This window comes from Mustela nigripes, chromosome 3 (genome assembly GCF_022355385.1).
Source record: "Mustela nigripes isolate SB6536 chromosome 3, MUSNIG.SB6536, whole genome shotgun sequence".
Classification (NCBI taxonomy): Eukaryota; Metazoa; Chordata; class Mammalia; order Carnivora; family Mustelidae; genus Mustela; species Mustela nigripes.
This window is the reverse complement of record NC_081559.1, coordinates 68,304,375-68,325,486: the sequence shown is the minus strand read 5'-3', so window position 1 is coordinate 68,325,486 and position 21,112 is coordinate 68,304,375. Positions and strand designations below refer to the sequence as shown.

Sequence of the window (21,112 nt, the reverse complement as noted above, 5' to 3'; positions counted from 1 at the left end):
GTTAAGATTAGTAATGTATCAGTGACAACTTTCTGGTTTTGGTATTGGCCAATACCTGTATTTCACCAGTGGGGGAAGCTGGATGAAGGACACACAGAATTCCTTTTACTATTTTTGCAACTTCTGTAAGCCTATAATTATTTCAAAATAAAAAGTTAAAAAGAAAAAGTAACTCTAATATTTGGATATAGGTGTATTCTAGGGTGGCTGGCTTACATTTAAAATGTCTCTCTAAGTTTAAACACATTATTTTTTATTTAAAGGAGGTCTGTTAAAAAAATACATACATATACATATATATATATACATATACATATGTATATGTATATGTATATATATATATATATATATATATATATATATGGCTCGCTCTTTTCAACTCAAGAACCCAAGGTATTCCAAAGTAAAAATAAATGAAATAATTAGAAGTTGAAAGGATCTGTAAATTATTTTTAAATCAAAGTCTCAATTTTATCATGAAGTGAAATAAGTCCTTGGCCTTTTTTTTCCCCAAGTTTTTATTTAAATTCCACTTAGTTAACATACAGTGTAATATTAGTTTCGGGTGCAGAATTGAGTGATTCATCACTTACGTACAACAGCCAGTGCCCTCCTTAGTTCCCATCACCCCTTTAGCCCCCCCCCCCCCCTCTATCAACCCCTTCAGTTTGTTCTGTATAGTTGAGACTTGGCAATCGTTGTAATTTTATGTCAACAGAATCTGTTTTGGTAACACGTGTCTATACTTACGAGATGAAATGAAGACTCCTTTGTGAATGGTGACAATGGAAAGTACAATTAGACTTAATTTCAATATTTTTGACAAATACTGAACAGAGTGAGAGTAGACAGGTAAGTAGCCTTATAATACCCAGTTTTCCTTAAGTTCAGTCCAAAGTTGAGAAAACTTTCATCGCCACCTGGGGTTTCTTGAACTTGCTATTCTGTGCCCAGAAGGGGAGGTACCTGAGTATCTCTGGGGGTTTTCAGCCGACTATTAGGTCACACATGGATAAGACAGCAACATTGGACTCTCGGGAATCCCTGAGGGAAAGGACAGCTAACAGCCTCCTCCTGTACAAGCTGACGAAGTTCTCGAGGTTACAGATGGGTGATTCCTGGCCCGCGAGCCAGCTACCCAAAGGCAGTGTCTAAATCCATTTTTCTTGTCCGATTTAAACATCCTCGATAGATACTCATGTTCTGAAAGTGCTTTAGATGCACACCTCCTCTGCCACCCTTTAGAGGAAAGATTATTTTAAAATACTGTTTTTTTCTTATACATCTTTGGAGGATCCAGTCAGCTTTTAAAAAACTTTCTTCTAATTTTCTGGGAACAACACAGAGGGAAAAAAGTTACATTGAGTGTTCTGCTCCAAAGTCAACATTAGGTCAATCGCTTTCTTCACCCTCATGTGTAAACCCAGAACCAAACATCTAATCACCTCACTGGCAAAAGAAAATGGAGCAGAAGCAAGCCGGTTCTCATGTCATGAAAATATCAGTTATCCTGCGTACGAAGGTCTGATTTAATAGCACACCAGGAATAAGCAGGACATTTAATTAAAACAGAACAGCTCCTGTGAAACACTGAGCGAGACACATTCTTGAATATAACGCCTTTTGCTTTTTCTTAAATTGGCAGCTCTCTCCCATCAAGTTCAGCCATCGTGAACATTTCATCTGTTCTCAATAGCTCGGGAGGACAAATTAATAAGGGTTAGGGTTATGTGATCTAAACTATGGAAACTTGGTCTCTCTTAGTCAATTGCAGCTGTTTGGTTAACGTAGTCTGTCCCTGCGCTCACATGGGGAGCAGATCAATCTAATTCTTTCATAGCGTTAAAAAGGGCATATCTCCACGTAGTCACCTTTTTGCAAATTATTTGATCCTCGGGTTGCGCGCTTACCTTCTGTGGAGGGCACTGATCAGCTCTGGCAATGAAGCTCTGTGAAATCAGGTTGTTTTGCATTGCAAAGACAACTGCGGGCTTCCAGTACGGGATCTAAGTTCTCCTAGTACCTTTACTGGATGCTTCGTCCTTATGCTGAGGATTTCCATGCCTGTGCATTTCAGTCACAATTTTAAACCTTTCAAAATGTAGTTGCTCTCTTTGATATGAATGTACCACGTTCTCTGATGTAGGCTCATAGGTCCAACTAACTGAAAGCCTCAATTTGTGGGAAGAAGAAAAGCGAGGCTGGGGACACAGCACAAACGGTGTTTACGCCACTGAAGTTCTTTTGAAATGGAAAGGCTCTGCATGAAGAAGGGAACAGTTATGCCACTGCCTCGCCAATTCCAGTGAGGAGCTCATCTTCAATGTAGTGTTCAACGTAGGTGGCAAAACTGTAATTTTTCCCTTTTTTGAAACTATTTTTTCTTCTTTTATTTTTGAAATTCTCATCTAAGCGACAGTTTCTTGTACTATAGTGACTCCTGCTGGGAGAGGTAAGTTGAAGTAGCTGAAGGTCTCTTACAGATAGATCAACTCCCGGCCAGTAAAAAAGATGTCCTAAACGCAGGAGATGGAGTTAAACTGTTCCCCTACCTTGGACGCAATGGCTTCTTTCATCACTAAGAACAAACCCCTAGGTTTTACAATTGAGACTGAGAAACTAGTACAGTACTTGTACAATTTTTGATCTACAGCATCACGACGTGAAGCTGCAACAATTAGATGTAAAGGGTCCATTCATGAGGAATAACATCACTTTGACCCTTTGTGTTAGCTCCTACTGCTAATCTTTCCATAAGCGTGAACTTACTTTCAATTTGAAGAAGATGAAAAAGTCTTTTGCAAAACCCCAATACTGTTTTCTGATCTATGTACCTGAATGGAGAATCGTAGTCTTACCTCGTTTTTTTCCACTACAAGCCAAGCTACTTGTAATCCTTCCAAACCTTTAAAGGGGACCTCCCTTGTTAGCATCTCCCAGAGAACCTGGAACAAAAAGAAAATGGAATTTTTATTCTTGTACTTTATATTTTTGGTGTATTACTGAAACTTATCTAACACTTAACTGTATCCAATTACCAGACAAAACCAACCCCACCTGTAGAAGCCTGGACAAAACATATATATTCACGCAGAGGACTTCTTCTAAATATAATATACCTACACACACATATTTTATATATACATATACACACATGAGCACACACACACACATATTCATTTTTTGTTCATTTTTATAAAGAAAAAAAACTAGTTTAGAAATCAGAACATTCAGAGCCAGACTTATGAAACCAATGGGCCTACATAATTTATCTTGTAAGTTTCTAGAATTCTCACAGATTCCCACAAATTAGGTTTTGTTTTGTTAGTCCAACACTTTTTACCTTCAATCACCAATAAACTTCTCTATAAGATAATAACTGGGAATTCAACTGTATTTTTAAAGGTTCAGTAATGGTCTGATAAAAAATACTCAGCCCTAAATCCAAACCACTGGCTAAACCATTCCCCCCGTAATGGTAGATACTTGCAGAACTGTAACATGAAATTGTGTGTTTTGGAGGAAGATCTCTCAAAATGAGTTGATCTAAGGGAGTCATTTTCTTCCACCTCTAACATAATTATATGTTTTAAAATATAATAAACATTTTATTTATATGTTATGCTCATATATATGTTATGTTCATATATATAGGCTAGGGGTCTGTGTGTGTGTGTGTGTGTGTGTGTGTGTGTGTGAAATTTATGTGTGTGTTCATATCTCTGCAATCCTTAAGATGAGCATGATTAATAAATTTGCACTGGAATGCCCAAAGAAACCAAACTGATGTTAGGAACACTGAAAACACCCAATGATTTGGGTTTCATTTAAAATACTAAGTAATGGAGATTTTTACATTTGGGTAACTTTCTCAATTTATACAAAAGGGCATCAAAAACTAAGTCTACCAATATATTTTTGAAGTGATAAAACAATTATAATTTTATCAGTAATCCTAATAACAACGACTGTCATTTACTGAGTGATTACGTTTCAGATACTTTGCTAAACTCTTTAGGGGTGTTACCATGATTCCGACCAATACAGCGAATACATATGATCCTCATTTTATAGATGAGGAAACTAAGGCTTCAGAAAGTTAGACAAACTTGCCCACAGACACTCCATTATCAAGTGGCAGAGCTAGAATGTGAACTTGTTGCCTCACCCCAACTGTCAAGCTCTTAACGTGAGGTAACTCTAGAGAAGTGAGGCTGCAGTGCAAGAGAGAAGCCATATTTCAGGGGTGGAGCCGTGGTAGAGGTGAGAAGCAGATGAGTTCAGCAGTTTTGAGTTAGACTGCTCTTGTTCTAAAAACAAAACTAAAAAGCCCACTTCTAAATAATGTAGATTGAGAACACGTACTCCATTCAAGAAGGTCCCATGGACCTTTCATTCTATAGAGCCACTGTTTCCTCAGCCAGTGTTCAGTCATATTTGAATCAGGACATGCTAAGTGAACTCTGGCTAATACAGAAGATAATTAGCAGGAAAATCAGGGAAATTGGCAGATGCTGTTCAAGCAGGAGAAAAAAAAATTCACTGAAGCCTCTTTGGCTTTTAATCAAGTGTGTAAGGTACTTCTCTAGAAGAGCTACTGAATAATTCTATTTGAGTCCCAGAAGTGATTAAGAAAAAGTAAGGGGCATCCCAGAAGGGGACGATTCTAGCAAGCACTGTAAGTAAAGGACCAGAACAGGTATGCAGGCTGCACAGAGGAGGGGGACGCAGCATCGAGGGGGCTGGGCAGGAAATGAAGCCCCTTCATTCCCTGCAATTACCACTCCCCCGGTACGGAGGTTGGGAAGGGGGAGGGGAAGGCAAAGCAGGCAAATGGATGAATTTGGCCTTCCTAAGGAGAAAGGGAACAGTGAATCAAATAAATCAAATGCTCCAGACCCCAAAATATCCAAGTAGGTGGCCCCCTGCCCCCTGTTTTCTGATCCCAGCCTACAGGCACAACTCACTGTATGGGAGTACACATAAAGGCTGACTGGGTTGAGGTAAAATGCAAAACCAAGAGCTCGGGAAGAGAAACACAAAAAGACTTATGTCATTCTTCACTCCCAAATGTTCAGGTGGAAAATATCCGAAATCTACCGAGGTCTGAGTTCTGTTTCTCCACAAGTTCTAACCCCAGAAAAGTAAGAGTTTCACTTCAGTCTGTGCATGTGCGCATGTGTGTGTGTGCAGAGCTCTGACGGCTGAGGGGCTATGGGACAGCTGCTCACAGGAAGATATGGACATGGCTGTGAAGGTTTTAGTGGGAGTCCAGCCCCAGCCCCCACCGAGGTCCCTTTACTGATCCCTCAGGTGTAGGAATGTACCAAAAAGCAGGTGGTGTGAGATGGGACAAGAGCTGTTTCTGCACTAAACACAATGACACTCGGCACAAAACACTCCTTTGTGGAGGAAGTCATGCAGAGGTCTAAAAATATGTTAAACTAGGCCTGAAAATATCAGTGATGGGGATGCAGGCCAAACATGATTGTGATCTTTCCTCTTAAAAATACTTTCCAACTCATTCTATCTTGAGACGTATTTACGTTTAAACTGTGCTCACAAGGAAAAATTTCTATTTTCAGTTTGCAGAGAAACTTGGACAAGGCTGTGTACTTTTCCTGACCTTTCCTGCCAGACAATGGCAGGCCATTACCTGAGCCCAGCTTGTTCCGGAATGGGGCTCACAGACAAGTGACACAGGACGCTCACTCTGAAGCTACGCTGTCGTGGTTCTAGGCTCAGAAGCTGCTGAGAAAGGAATCCTTTCTGCACTGTCATTAGGACAGCTTTGTTTTGAAAGAGTGGCAAAGCCTTGTATTTGCGGAAGGCTTATTCTTTTAATGATGTTTGCTTTCTTTAAGTCTTGTCTTTTCTGTGGACAACATACTAAACCCTCCTCTCTCTCCATCCTTCAACAGAGAGCATCACCAGGGGGTAGCACAATCTCCTCTCTTGTAAGATGGAGAGAGAAACCGCTCCATGGCTCGCGAGGTTTATCGGCTTTGAAGCAGGGATCACCAGATCCACTTCTGGCATTTGCAGCACATTTCTTCTGAAACTGGCCAGGGCTGGTTAGTCTGGCCATGTGTTAAGAAGCAACCCACGTTTATCAAGCTGCAATGGCAAGGGACTTTGATAATACTAGGGTCTAAATTCTTACCACAAGTCTGAAAAAACAAAAAAATGAAAAGCAAAAATATTTTAGGTGTTTTGGGGTTTTTTTTAGGTTGGTTTTATAAAAGGGCAACTCTTTTAGGGTCTTGTTCATCTGTCCGAGACTGTGTGCATGCGTGCGTGTGTGCGTGTGTGTAGGCACAATGAACAGAACAGACACTTCATGAACTATGGGATGCTTTATGCCAAGAGATCCTTTACTGACAAATGGTCCTGGTCACTTACCTACTTTTGAAAGGACATCAAACATTCTAAATAATTTTTAGTTATTTATTTAGAACATATTTAGAACATTGCTTTCCTAGATAGGCAACATTTTCGGTCTATGGACTACAAAGTTCTAAAACTAACATGCCCTACCTTACTAACCAATCCCTCCTGCTTTTTTAGTTAATACCTACTTTGACCGTGCAATGCTTTCTTCATTTTTAAAAAATCTGTGATTGTGGGGTGCCTGGGTGGCTCAGTGGGTTAAAGCCTCTGTCTTCAGCTCAGGTCATAATCCCAGGGTCCTGGGATCGAGCCCCACATTGGGCTCTCTGCTCAGTAAGGAGCCTACCGCCGCCTCCTCTCTCTCTGCCTGCCTCTCTGCCTACTTGTGATTTGTCTGTCAAATAAATAAATAAAATCTTAAAAAAAAATTTTTTTAATCTGTGATTGTTTCAACAAAAAGCTCTGGAAAGCATGCCTCATACTATTTCTTTCACCAAATGGTGTTTATCTAGAACATAATGGGAAGGGGTCAGAAGTAAATAAGATGTTGAATTCCTGTTTATAATGAAACTGGTTTATGTGCAACTTTCTGAGCGGAATTCTGCTGACAGAGCTATGGGTAATTCTGAGTGTAATCAGAATTCCAAGTAAACCTCTCTCTTTAAGATACTGTTTTCGAACAGAGTCACTGAAAAGGCATTTTCTGTTTCAACCAGTCAAAAGAAGACTCTAACATGAACACCGAGTTGATATTCAGAAACAGGTGACGGGGACTGAGATTCTACTCTGGCTCAGGAAAGCCAGCGGGTGCACTGCACACAAAAGCCGCTGGCAACTGTAAGGTCCTGGAAGGAGGCGGTGTGAGGTTTGTCTTCATAAATGAGATAACACTGAAACCAAAAGTTCACTCTAGCTGGAACCCACAGTTGTCTTTCAGATCTAACGTTTCTGGGATAGGGAAAGTCGAAGACTTGGGGAGAATTTTCAAAGTAAAAGCATTATACCAGAGCTAGTTCATATGCAAAATAATTGAAAAACTATAACCGCCTAAATGTGTATCTATATGACAGGCAAGTGAGAGTGTGAGAAGCGTGGTCTCCTGTTGACTCACTGTGACCCACTCTAGCCCAAAGGCCTCCCCACTCCCTCTGGCTCCACACAACCTGCTCTGGGAACTGAGGCCTGCTGAGGAACGCACAGTGGTTTTAACACTTGCAGAGGGCTGTAGGAAACAAAAGAATACACAACAGGACAGAAAAAGTTTGCTGGTTCCTGTTCCACAGGACAGACAGTGGGCCCAAAGAGCAGGTAAAGGACAATTTAAAATACCCTAAGTTGGTGTCTAATACAGTAAGTGCATTATTGCTTAAAATGAAGGGACGTAACTTCTGAAGAGAAAATGATCTCACTAAAGTCTGAAATGACAACATCAGAACTCCCCATGGGTGATCTGTAGGATGGTTAGAATGCAGTAACTTTTGACATAGGGAACCAGTTTTAGAATCGAGTCTCTTCAGGAACTTGTGTTTTTTTTCCCATCTTTCAATGAGACTTACTTGATCACTATCTATAGTTCACAGCCTTCATTCTTAGAAAGACCCAGAATTAAGGGAAATGAGGTACTTCACCTGAAGCTATTGCTTTCTTTCAACCTTTAAAATTTTAGCCTTTTGCCGAAAACACATATCTCATTCCTATAATGACTTTTTCCAATAGCCAACAAAACTCATCTCTATTATATTAAATTAATTTGGTAAGGTGCCTGGGTGGCTCAGTCAGTTAAGTGTCTGCCTTCGGCTCAGGTCATGATCCCAGGGTCCCAGGATGGAGCCCTGTATGGGGCTCTTTGCTCAACGGGGAACCTGCTACTCCCTCTGCCTGCCACTCTCTCCTGCTTGTGCTCCCTCTCTCTCCAATAAGTAATATCTTAAAAAAAAAAAAAAAAAAAAAAAGATGTATTGTAATTTAGAAGCAGCTTGCTAACAAAAACAAGCCTAAGACTTCAGTAATGAAGCCAAAAGTAACTCCTGAGAGGCTGATGGCCTCTAGAGAATCAGGAACACACATGACAATGCAGGTCTCCTCTTGGGCCATCAACAGTCACTTTTGGTAGAAACCAGAGAAGTCCAGGAAGTGGAGGTATGGTAGTTTGGGCCAAAATCTGTCTCCTCCTTTACCTGTCACTATGAAAATGTCCTTTTGAGAGTCATAATACAAATATAGAGGCAGTATGACGGGGAGATGAGACCTGAAGAGAAGGAGCATCAAATACTATTTCGCACTCTTTAAAAGATACACAGTATTTTAAGGATAAAAGAACTCCTCAGAAAGGGGCAACAAATAAATTCCTTCTACCACCAAAGAACCACCCTGCCCCTCTACCCCACCCCCCTACCATTCCCCTATTCCACTTACTTCTTTCCTTCTGCTATTCCTCAAGAATGGTTCACCTCAAAACCCCTCCTCCAGAAGCTTCTGCTCCTTCAGGGAGTCTTTCCTGTGCTCTCCATTCCCTGAGCAACCCCCAAACCCACATTATCCTGTTCTCTGTGCTGCTCTGTTGTGACTTTTTCATGATTCCTTCGAGTCATGCCTCAGAGAGTCACACTGCTTTATAAGACCTGCAGCAGGCATGGGCAAGGCCATAAAAGCTACGTGCACTTCCTTCTGTACTCTCTGGAAACTCACCAATCATTTTCATAGTTGACGATCAAAAATCTGTAATTCACTCATGTGGCAGACCTACTGGTGTGGTTTGAGCAACTTATCACAGTGAAGTCCTGTTCCAGATGGCCCACACTTCCAACTGACTTACACGGATGTTCCACGGTCGTGTGTCCAGGAAAGCGCTCTCCACGGGACTGCTTCGGGCCCCGCATTATTTCAGGTTTCATCTAATTGTTCTTTGGAAGTAGCATTGGTTTCTTCTTGACATAGGACGAAATAACTCAGATGCATAAAAGTCATCCAAGTCAACATTATGGCAATTAGGAAAGTGTCCTCTCTGAGGCCGCTGCTCTAAGCATTCCACCAAACACAACATTATTGTCTTAAATCTGTGTTAAATTGCTGTATCCCACTTCTGGAGGTGTTTGATTTTTTAGATTTCCTTGAGCAACAACAACAAAAAAATGAGAAATGAACTCACCACACCATAGGAATATGTGTCACAAGTTTCAGACACAGGGAGACTTTGGATAACTTCCGGGGCCATCCATGGGAAAGTTCCAACCAAGGACATGTGTGTCGTATGGTTATGGAACCGAGAGGCACCAAAATCACATATCTGAGAAAAGAGAAACAAGTATCAACCTTCTACTACCGATTAATGAAAGAATTATCCATCACAAAAACTTACACATGAAGTTAACAAATACTTCTAAAAAAAATTAAAAGGAGTCCTACCTTCAATACCCCATCAGCAGCTATAACAACTAAAAAAAAAAAAAAAAGAAAAAATTATGACAATCCTATTTATATATGATTTATGATTTATGACCCTAATTTATTTGAGTCATCTTATGCTGAAAAACCCTGTAAACTTCTATCTTCCATATGGCATATGAAAGGTAAAACTGAAGTATTTACTGCACTGAAGATTTTGCAAAAAGGAGCTGACATTAAAAAAGGAATAAAAAAAGTAATTCCATGAGGTGCTGACTAAAACGTTTCTGAACATTTGTTTAAATCAAATGTAGTACTACCCAGTAAAAGCAGCATATGTTAGTAGTAGTAAAGAGAACCAAACTTTTTAATACAGATTTTATTGACTTATTGGAGAGAGAGCATGAGAGTGGGGAAGGAACAGAGGGAGAGGGAGAAGTAGACTCCTCAGCGAGCAGGATGCCAGCCTTGGGACTTGATCCCAGGACTCCATGATCATGACCTAAGCCAGACACTGATGCTTAACAGACTGAGCCACCCGGATGCCCAAGAACCAAATTTTTTTTTTTTAAAGATTTTATTTATTTCTTTGGCAGAGACAGATCACAAGTAGGCAGAGAGGCAGGCAGAGAGAGAAGGAAGCAGGCTCCCTGCCGAGCAGAGAGCTCGATGCGGGGCTCGATCCCAGGACCCTGAGATCATGACCTGAGCCAAAAGCAGAGGCTTTAACCCACTAAGCCACCCAGGTGCCCCAAGAACCAAAATTTTTACTTGTGTTCTGCCACTAGACTACCAGCATGATGTTGAGGAGGTCTTCAACTTCATGGTATATATTTTTTCTCCCAATTGAGTAATTTTCTTGTAGGCAAGGACAACATTCATTCATTCACTTACTCATACATTCACTCACTTAACAAATATTTGCCAAGCACCTGGTATGGGTAAGCCCATGTACTATATTCTGGAAGAGGAAGGTGAGCAAGACTGTCTCTGGCTCCTGTGTATAGTTTCCTGGGAGAGACGTGAAACCAATGTCTGTAATCATGTGGGATAACACCTGAACCTAATATAATACTGTATGTTTATACTGGAATCAACATTTAAAAATTTTAAAAATTTTCTTTAAATATGTAAGCAAGTGGGACAAATTCTATGAGAGACACAGAGATTGCCTTGGAATCAAAGATCAGGGGTATCTAAGTCTAAGGAGGTCAGGAGTTTGCAGAAGAAATGCTCACACTAAGACCAGAAGAACAAGGTGGGACTAACTAGACAGAGGAGTGCTATGGGAGGGAAGCATTTTTTTTTTTTTTTTTTTTGGTAGAGAAGAGAGCCTTGCAGAAAGTCAGGAACAGAAGGGAAAAAAGGGCAATTTTGGAAGGCAGGGGCCTGGGCTGGAAGAAATGGAAATCCAATGAACCATTTTAAGCAGACAAATGACAAGGTCAAATGTGCAGAGGGGAGAGCATAGGAGAGAAGAGAACTGGAGGCAAGGAGATCACTATGCACCCAAGCGGGTGCAGTCCAAGAGAGACTTAAGGATGCCCATACAAAGGCTGTGGCAGAGAAGAGAAGCAGACGGAGTCAGGGAACATTTAGGAGGCCAGATCAGGGGGTTCGGGTGGCTCCCTTGGTGAGTGCTGGATACTTGGTTTTGACTCAGGTCACGATCTCATGGGTTGTGGGTCATGGGATTAAGCCCTGCATCAGGCTCTGTACTCCATGGGGAGTCTGCTTCCCTTTCCCTTTGCTCCTCCCCCTGCTCACACACTGTCTCTAAAATAAATAAAATGAAATCGTTTTTAAAAATTCAGGAGTAGGGGCGCTTGGGTGGCTCAACTGGTTAAACGGCTGCCTTCAGTTCAGGTCAGGATCTCAATCAGGGTCCTGAGACCAAGCCCCACATCTGGCTCCCTGCTCAGCGGGGAGTCTGCTTCTCCCTCTCCTGCTGCAGCACCCCCTGCTTGTGCTCTCTCACTCATGCTCTCTCTCAAATTTAAACAACAACAACAAAAACATCTTTTAAAAAAGAAGAAAGAGAAAGAAACTTTTAGGAGACCAAATCAACTGGCCTTGAGTAATGGGGCAGTGGGGATGGGGGTGGGGGGAGAGGGAGGACTCGAGGATGAAATCAAATAAAGAGGCAATCCGGCACAATGGTTAGAACAAGAGCTCTGCCGTCAAACTCTTCTTTTTTTATCTCACTTCTGGCTCAGGGAACTGGTATTGCCATTCGTGGAGAAAAGTAGTACAGAAATAACTGGGGGGGAGGGGTGCGGAGAGGAAATGAAAAGATCAACAAGGACATAATATATCTTGGCGTCATACAAATACCTATGTGGCCTATCCCAAAAGCAGACAGCACGTGGTTCTGAAGCTGAACTCTGTCTGGGCGTGCTAACAGGCAGACGGGGCTTTTGTGGGAGTGGGTGAGCGAGAGCGGAAGAGGCAAGGAGGCCCAAGGTAGACCTCGAAGAACTGGTCTGGTTTGTTGTTTTGTTTTTTTAAATTAAATATTTTATTCATTTATTTTAGAGAGAGAGAGAGAGTGAGTGAATGAGCAGGGGGGGAGGGCAGAGGGAAAGAGAGAATCCCAAACAGTCTCTGCACTGAGCGGGGAGCCCAATGCTGGGCTGCATCTCATGACCCTGAGATCATGACCCCGAGATCATGACCCCAGCCGAAATCAAGAGTTGGGAGCAACCCACAGAGCCACCCAGGTGCCCCCTGGCATTTCTTTTGTAAACCACACAGTGCCCTGAACACAGTAGCAGAACTGTTCTTCCTCAGCTGTTACTAATGACCTTGATAAGTGGGGAGAATATACTCTTGGCAAGAAATAGCCTAAGAGTAAATGTGATACTATATATAAACTATCCATGTTTTCAAATAAAAATAAAAATAGTGTTAATATCATATTCAGTTACTTTTTAAAATACCTTTACCTTTTTTCTCATTATAAGATAATAAGTGCTTCATTTAAAAAAAAAAAACCTAACATAAAAACTTCTAACATAGAAAATAAGACTATTATTCCCTGTTTCAGAAAAAGAAAATTGCTAAAAGTTAGGTCAATATTTTTCAATAGGTACATGTTTTCTCATCAAGTAACTGCACAAATTGTAATTTGTAAAAATCCAGACAGTCTCCGTTGTTAGTTTCCATAATGAGAGCATGGAAAAAATCTGTAACTTAATCATCCCCATCCTATGAGATATTTGGGATATACTGATAAAACAAATTTAAAAAAGTAAGTCAAATAAGCTGTGTATATTGAAATTCTGAGCACAAACTAAAAAACTAAAAATCTATACTTATAAGACTCTGAAACTTCCTACTAGATTCTAGATTATTTCCTAACAACTTCCTGTTCGCCAACTCGTTTCAATAGTGTTTAGCTTCAAGAAGTTTATGCCTGTGAGGAGCCAAAGGATAAGTGATGACATAGACAAAGGAGAGAAGAGTCAGCCACAGATGCCGGGCAGGGTGGAGGAGGTGGTCCCACCTGGATGACTGATGAGTGGCAGCTGCCAAGAACTTCCCTTTCCCCGCACCACTGCAGACCTCACAGACCCCGCAAGGGCCCCTGGCAGATCCCCAGCTTCTCTTCCTCTACTTACCAGGACTAACCACTGCAAGGATCACACACTTAGCATACACCCATTTTAACTGCAGTGATTTAAAGATTTAAAAAAAAAAAAAAAGTATTGCTCCTGCTCCTTACTTAGAAGAATAACTTAGAAAGCCTGTATATAAGTAAAGCATGTAAAGGGATTGACAGGAAGATTTTTTTCTTTTAAAGTAGCAAGCTCTAACGTTTCCTTGAGCTAGTGTGGGCCAGCTACATAATCCCACTCTCTGCCTTTGTCCACTAACTTCCAAATGACATAATAGGAGAAGCATTCTGATACTTTCCTACTGAGAAGTAATACTGTCTAATTTGTGAGACATTTTAAAATGCTCACTTTCTAAATTAGAAAATACAGGATCATAAATAAACTTTAGAGAGTACAGAAGAAGAAAAAGAAGAAAAAGAAAGCATTTGCTTTCCAAACTCTGAAATGTGTTGATCATTTTGGGGCACTACGCCAGGTAAAATGACGGACATAAAAAGTTTACACCAAATAATTCAGAAGTAAAAAGAACAAAACTCAAAACTGCTGGTACAGAGAACCATCTAAAAATAGGAGACTACAAGTATAGGACTACATAATTTGATCTAGCAATACCTCCTATAGAGTGATTCTAGGGGCACCTCGGTGGCTCAGTGGGTTAAAGCCTCTGCCTTTGGTTCAGGTTGTGATCCCAGGGTCCTGGGATTGAGTCCCACATCGGGCTCTCTGCTAAGCAGGGAGATTGCTTCCCCCTCTCTCTCTCTGCTTGCCTCTCTGCCTACTTGGGATCTCTCTCTCTCTCTCTCTCTCTGTCACATGAACAAATAAAATCTTTAAAAAAAAAAGTGATTCTAGAGAAATAACTAAGAATGTTTTAAAAATTTTTGCTGGGGGTATCAAGCTCAACATTTTTTATCACAGAAAAAAATGTAAACAACCCAAATATACATATTCTGTGCTGTTTATACAATGGAATACTATACAGCTTCTTGAAATAACAAAGAATTCTGATATTTATCAACATTGGAAAGATTTTTATGGTATCAATGATGAGTCAAAACATCAGGGTACAAAAGATATGAAAACCATGAGCCTATTTCTACAACAAGTGTATATATTTCATAATAAAATAGGCAACATAAAAACTTAGGACTACATTACCATTTCTTGACTTGAGATCTCTGTGAATCACCTTGACAGGAGCCTCCATATGTAAATAGTGCATTCCTTTTCATACAAAAAGGAAGAACAGCATTTAATGTCATTTTTTCAACATTGCACTGGTATTAACCTTCCATTTTAAAACATCAGTATTACCTTTCATATTTTTGCAAAGGATTCAATGGCAGAAACGAAATTCATGTGCTCTTTTCTTATATGATTGATAAAATAGAGACAGGATATGTCTACATTGGGAAAACTGGAAAATTCATGTGCTTTAATCTCTTTGAAGTTAGAACTTGATTGTGGATAAAGCTATTACAATACCTAATAAGGACACCTTAATTTTCTGTAGTCTCCACAAAAATAGCACAGTTACAACTGGAAGAGGTGGTCCAATGACTAATCAGCCAAAGTTCCGACCAAGGTTTTTGGCTTTCATTTGGATGTCTGCAGCTACCCCGTTATTTTCTCAGTCCTCTTTCCAGTAAGACCCCGGGCGAGGTGAGGGTGTGGGGGAAACTGGTTGGATTCCTAAGTTGTGGTTGGTAAAGGACTCAGAAAAATTTACAGTAGTTACAAAATATTCTCTGTTATAGGGATGGATCTTCAGGATAATCTATTATTTAACTGTACTCCAAAATTTTCTCCAACATATTTAGAATGTATATCAAGTTAATTTGGTAAATTGAATGTATATACAAATAGTTTTATTATTTTGAATAAAATATTATATATCTCAAAATTATACTTTAAAAGACACATATTTCATAGTGATTCTCTTAGTAGCATTTGACTCTCTCTTTATGGATCATATACCTCCTTAGAATAAAGAAAAAGAGTATTTTCTACTGAAATACATTTCCTTTCCCTTTACTTCTCAAGTTGTCTTTTCTAAATAATGGAAGAAAAAGCCTCCCCACTGCCACAACCACACAAGCTCTTGGTTAATGAACTATCCAGTACATGTCATAAATAGGTTTTGGTTCTTTTTTTTGAGTATATAGAAAATTTCATTTTTATAAAGGCTAATTTTTAAAATAATCTATTATTTTTCTACCATTCTGATTTTTAGATATTGAAGGTCATGTAAGAACAAAGAAAATTTAAAAATTTAAACTCCTGCAATACAAGAAAAATGACTGAAAAAGAGTCAAATTCACAAAAGTACCAGTAATTTTTAGCGATCTTAACCAAGATATAGCTAGAATACAGGAAAGCATTCTTCTAACACAAAATTCTCCACTCTACACACTGAAAATCCAAGAGCTACAACCTGGGTAACTTTTAATAACCTCTAGGATTTCAGAGTGACCTCTTTCTTGCTTAAGAACCAAATTCAGGTAGAATCTGCTTAATTACCATTAGAAGCAGGGCTCCATAGTGTGAACACTGGCTGACAGTGAAGATCTCCAAAAACAACATTCAGATACTAAAGCTTTAAACAGAAGCCTTTACTTCCTTATGGCAGATGTTATGAGAGAAAAATACCATAAGTTATATGTGTAGAATGTACAGTATGCATTTACAATTAGTGTGCATAAACACAGTAGTAATCACAATCACTTAAAAATCTGTTTTTATAGAGCCCTCCATAACTCTGCCTTATTTTTATTGCAGTGAACAATGAAGAAGGCTAAAAAAAAACCCACCATCATCAGTTTTGAGCTTCAGGGTTCCTAAAAAAGATTTGACTGGTATCATTTGAAGGGGGAGATGGGGAATCAGTGAGGACCCTTCTGAGACTGGGTCCCGGTTCACCCACTTGAATCATTCTGCTTACACACTGGGAGGGGCACGCGGCACTTTCAGATGTACCTGCCAGCGGCCCTCCACTTCCCTTCCTACCCAGAAAGGAGACAGGTTTTTTTTTTTTTTCTTGGCTTTGAGGAGGTGTTCTCTCAGCAGTGATGTTAAGCAATGCCTACTTCAAAATGCATGAATCAACTCTAATTTGAAATGAATTATTCACTCTTTGATTTCTCAACATCATGTTGCTTCTGTGTCTTCCATCTTGGTCAGACTAAAAGGTGTACAGCTGAATGTGACAGAGAATCAATAAAAATCAAGGCTTCCTGCTTCATCTCCGAGTTCTGTGCCCTGTTCTACCAGAGAGGTGAAGTCATTCCGAAAGCGCGGATTTCCTCTTCCTTTTACAGACCATTTTAAATAATAAGTGTTACTTGTGACTATCAATAAATAAGTCTCTTCTCTGCCCCCCTCTTCTCACCTGGGGCCAGACAGAGGAGAACCTGCCTCTCGGGGCAATTCACCAGCCATGAGAAAGGGATTTTCCTGCGCTGCGATTTGGCACACAGTGTTGTGTGCCCTCCGCCCCCCACCCGTCCTCTCTCATCTCATTCCCTCCACCCCTAGTCTTTACCTCCAGTTCCAGTCTGCTACTTCAGGAACCCTGCTCTTTCTCTTCTTTGTCCTTCTGATAGAAAGCCCAGAATAACTGAGCTGATCTGGAGCCAAGGGATTTGCCCCTTAGACAGGGACTGCACTGGGGAAGGGCCGGGAGGGACAAGGTTTTTATGGGACAAGGTTTACAGGCAGGCCTGGCAGAGGGGAGGGGAAGTAGTGGGGTTGGAGGGGTGGTGGAGGGAGGCAAAGAAGCATGTGTACAGCAGGAAGCAGAGCCACTGCTGTCAGTTGATTTGTTTGATGTCTATCCTAAATGCCAGTAAGTCATACCATGGGTGTAATTGGCTAAGCACCCTAAATGCAAAGGTCTATAAGGTGAAGTGCATTCAGTCAAAGACTGCTCAGATATACAGACACATTTATGGAAGTGTATTTCCACAATGCTTCATGCAGCTCCCAGTGAACACACGTCCCTCGGCTTACAAACACGTGGTTCCTGTGAACTACTGATGCATACAGACATGACTATGATGTTACTTGAAAATGTCTTGAAGAACGCAAAAATTTAAGGCTGATTGGAAATGCCTGATGCATGAATACACAATTAAGTTAATTAACACAGCCAAAGCCTTAAGTACACCATCCTAAACATAGAGCTTATTATTCTTATAAGGTAATGAAGTATCGTTCAGCAGCAGCATTTTGCATGAAATTTAAAAAAAATATTTTTCTTCACTTTCCCTATTTGAAGAATTTGGCAGGTGTTGATGAAACTTAAAACTGACAAGAAAATTCCCCAACGGGAAGACTGTTACTTTTGGAAATTACTGTATGACTTCCCGGTGAAAGCGGAGTGTGAGTTGCTTTCCTTACTGAGTGCTAAATATCCTTTTCCTTGCTTTGTAAAGAGAAACTTTTAGAGATTGGAGGAGCAAAATGCAAAGGAGTGAATTGCCCTGGTAAAATCTGGACACACTTGCTTTCTAGGGGTTGCTAGAATACAAATGTAACTATCAGTGTTCATTATTTAGATTAAGTTGTTTCCAAAGCAACTTTGACAGTTATAAATAAAACTCAGAAACCTTGAGTTAGGAAAATGGAAAAAAAAGAGATAAAAATAAATGGAATTTAAATTGCTTTAGAAAGCATTAGTCTATGTCAGAATTTATGAGGGGAAAAGAACTGGGCACCTTGTTTAGGGGTTTTGTGTATTAAAAATATTTCATTTCCAGGGTGATTTCCAAGTTTACATTAAATAGAAAATAAAAATCCGAATTGCTTTCACATGGCAGGGCAAATAAAACTTTTTTTGAAAGTGGTTACGATTTTTAGCATATTATTATCTATACAAAATAAGTAGAACTAATCCTACAATAAATCACATTTTCTGGGTACTGAGTCTAAGAAGAGACTTGCGGAACAACAGAATTATGAGCTTTCCATTTAATGTGTTGAGCAGGCTGGTCAATTACAATGTCACAAAATGTGGCAAAAATGGCTGTCCTGAAGTCACGGATTACGTTGGAACATAGTTTTAGGGAAAGAAATAAAGTGAAGAGAGAAAAGGAATGCAGAAGTGGAAAGGCAGTGACTTAAAATATCTATTAACCCCTCCCTCCCCCAAGAGAGAGAGACAAACCAAGAAAAGACTCTTAACTATAGAGAACAGATGGTTACCAGAGGGGAGGGGTGGAGGGTGGAACAGGTGAAGAGGATTAAGGAGTGCACTTGTGATAAGGACTAATACACAGAATTGGGGCTCACTATATTGTATACCTGAAGCAAATGTAACACTATATTACATACCTATACTGGAATTAAAATAAAAAGTTGCAAAATTCTTGCTACTTGCAGACTGAAAAGGGGACATCTAAAGACACAGAGTAACAAACCTTTGTCCTTAAATCACCATGTCACGATAGGAAAATGTGCCCCACCAATTCTCTAAAAATACAGGAAGTCTCTTTACCTTTGGCTACATCAGTGGCCCAGGTCATAATGTGATCCATGTCCATCTCTTCACTTCTGTTACTATTAATGTAATCATAGAGTGATCCCAGAGAAGCATATTCTAGTTTCAAAGGAAAAGAGAAGCATACAATTAAAACCAAGGTGCCTTTCAGAAATAAGACTGAGTATACCTGAAACTAATATATGTCAATTCTACCCAAATAAAAAAGAACAACAAAAAAATTGAAAAATAAGACTAAATTCTCATTGAGAAAATGTGTTAAATAATTTACCAAATAACATTAAAAGCAAATAAAAACCGTTCCAGGCTGTAGTTTCTAAAAATTATTGTCTTCCTGAAAAGATATCTGTTAAAGACCAAACCACTGAAAGAATGAATGGTAAAACTTCAACTGAGGATGAACTCAAAAGCTTTCTGGATGGAACTGAGACACATAGGGAGGTGCTGGAAGAACACATCTGAAACAAAGGCAGGCACGTATATAGATATTTCTTTAAAAACTGTCATTCTAATGAGATAGAGAAGATTAAAATACATAAGCAGAGTATTTATGTGACAGGGTAAACAAATCAAATCTTGTTGCATCAGGATTTAGAAGAGCCCTCAAAACATAAGCACATAAAAAACCCAAGAAAGTGAGAAAATTCCTTCAAAAGTGGTTTTGAGAGCCTCTGCCTTCAGCTCAGGTCATGATCCTGGGGTCCTGGGAAGCCTGCTTCTCCCTCTGCCTCTCTCCCTCCCTTCCTCTCTCTCTTAAATAAATAAATAAAATCTTCTGGGGTGCCTGGGTGGCTCAATCAGTTAAGTACCTGCCTTCACCTCAAGCCATGATCCTGGGGTCCTGGGATGGAGCCCTGCATCTGTTTTCCTGCCTGGTGGGGAGCCTGCTTCTCCCTGCTTGTATGCTTTCTCCCTCTGTCAAATAAAGAAATAAAATCTTTTTTTTTTTTTAATGGCTTTGAGATATAAATTACATACCATAAAATTCGCCTGTCAGTGTACAATTGGGTGATTTTCAGTAAATTGACAGAGCTGGAAACCACCACCACAACCCAATTTTAGAACCTTTCCAGCACTCCAAACGGTTCCCTTGTGCCCATCTGCAGTTAAGCCCCTCTCTAAACCCCAGCCCCGTCGTCTAATTTCTGGCTCTACAAAGGTATCTTTTCTGGATATTTCATATAAATGGAATCATGCAGTAAGTGGCCTTTTGTGTCCGACTTCTTTCTCTTCACAAGATGATTCCAAGGTTCACTCATGCTGTAGCTTGTATCAGTACTTCGGTCCTTTTTATTGCTGAATAATAGTCCATTGTGTGGATTTACAATTATTTTATTCACTCACCAGTCACTAGACATTTGGACTGTTCCTGATTTTGGGCTATCAGGAATAATGTCCTAGGAAACTGTGAAACTGCTTTCCAAAGAGGCTGTACCATTTCATACACCCGCTAGCACTCTCTGAGGGTTTCAGTTTCTTTACTTAGTACTGTCCGTGTCTTAATCACAGCCGTTTTGGTGAGTAGAATTCTAGTGGCATCTCATATTGTTAATTGCACTTTCCTAGTGACTAATGAAGTTGAACATCTTTTCACGTGGCTATGAGACCTGAGTATATATTCTCAGGCAAAATGTTTATTTCAATATTTTGCCCAATTGAAGATTTAGTTGTTTTATTAATCCCGAATTTCAGGAGTTCCTTGTTTATTCTGGAAGCAGGTCCTTTATCAGATTTAGGATCTGCAAGCATTTTCTCCCAGTCTGGAACTTGTCTTTTCATTTTCTTAACAGCATCTTTCAAAGACCAGAAATTCTTAATTCTGATGATGTCAACTTAATTGTTTTCTCTTTTATGGACTGTGCTTTGGTGTCATATTTAAGAACTCTCTGCCCAAGTCAAAGGTAAAAAGATTTTCTCCTATTTTTCTTCTGAGAGTTCTATACTTTAGCTCTTACACTTAGGTCTATGACCCATGTTGGGTCTATGACCTATTTTTTTGTGTGTGGTTTAAGGTAAGGATTTAATACCACTTTTTCACATGTGGATTTCTAATCGTCGCAGCACAATTTGTTGAAAATACTATCTTTTACCCATTGAATTGTCTTGGCACCTTTATTGCAAGTCAATTATCAATCAGTGCTAAGATTTTTTTCCCCTAAATTCTTAATTTTGTTCCTGTATCCTTGAGCACTATATCACTGATTCCTACAGATTTACAGTAAGT

At 39.8% G+C, this 21,112-nt stretch overlaps 1 protein-coding gene across 3 annotated transcripts in view; it reads right to left on the bottom strand.

The window, feature by feature from the left end:
* MAP3K20 (mitogen-activated protein kinase kinase kinase 20) overlaps positions 1-21,112 on the bottom strand; it is a 178,905-nt gene that overhangs the window by 61,142 nt on the left and 96,651 nt on the right. For all 3 annotated transcript variants that reach the window (XM_059394178.1, XM_059394177.1, XM_059394179.1), the window contains exons 4-8: positions 18,886-18,987; positions 14,550-14,615; positions 9,796-9,824; positions 9,539-9,676; positions 2,859-2,945 (exon numbers count right to left, since the gene is read on the bottom strand). In XM_059394178.1, coding sequence (XP_059250161.1) covers positions 2,859-2,945; positions 9,539-9,676; positions 9,796-9,824; positions 14,550-14,615; positions 18,886-18,987 — 422 coding nt within the window. The remainder of the gene's footprint in view (positions 1-2,858; positions 2,946-9,538; positions 9,677-9,795; positions 9,825-14,549; positions 14,616-18,885; positions 18,988-21,112) is intronic.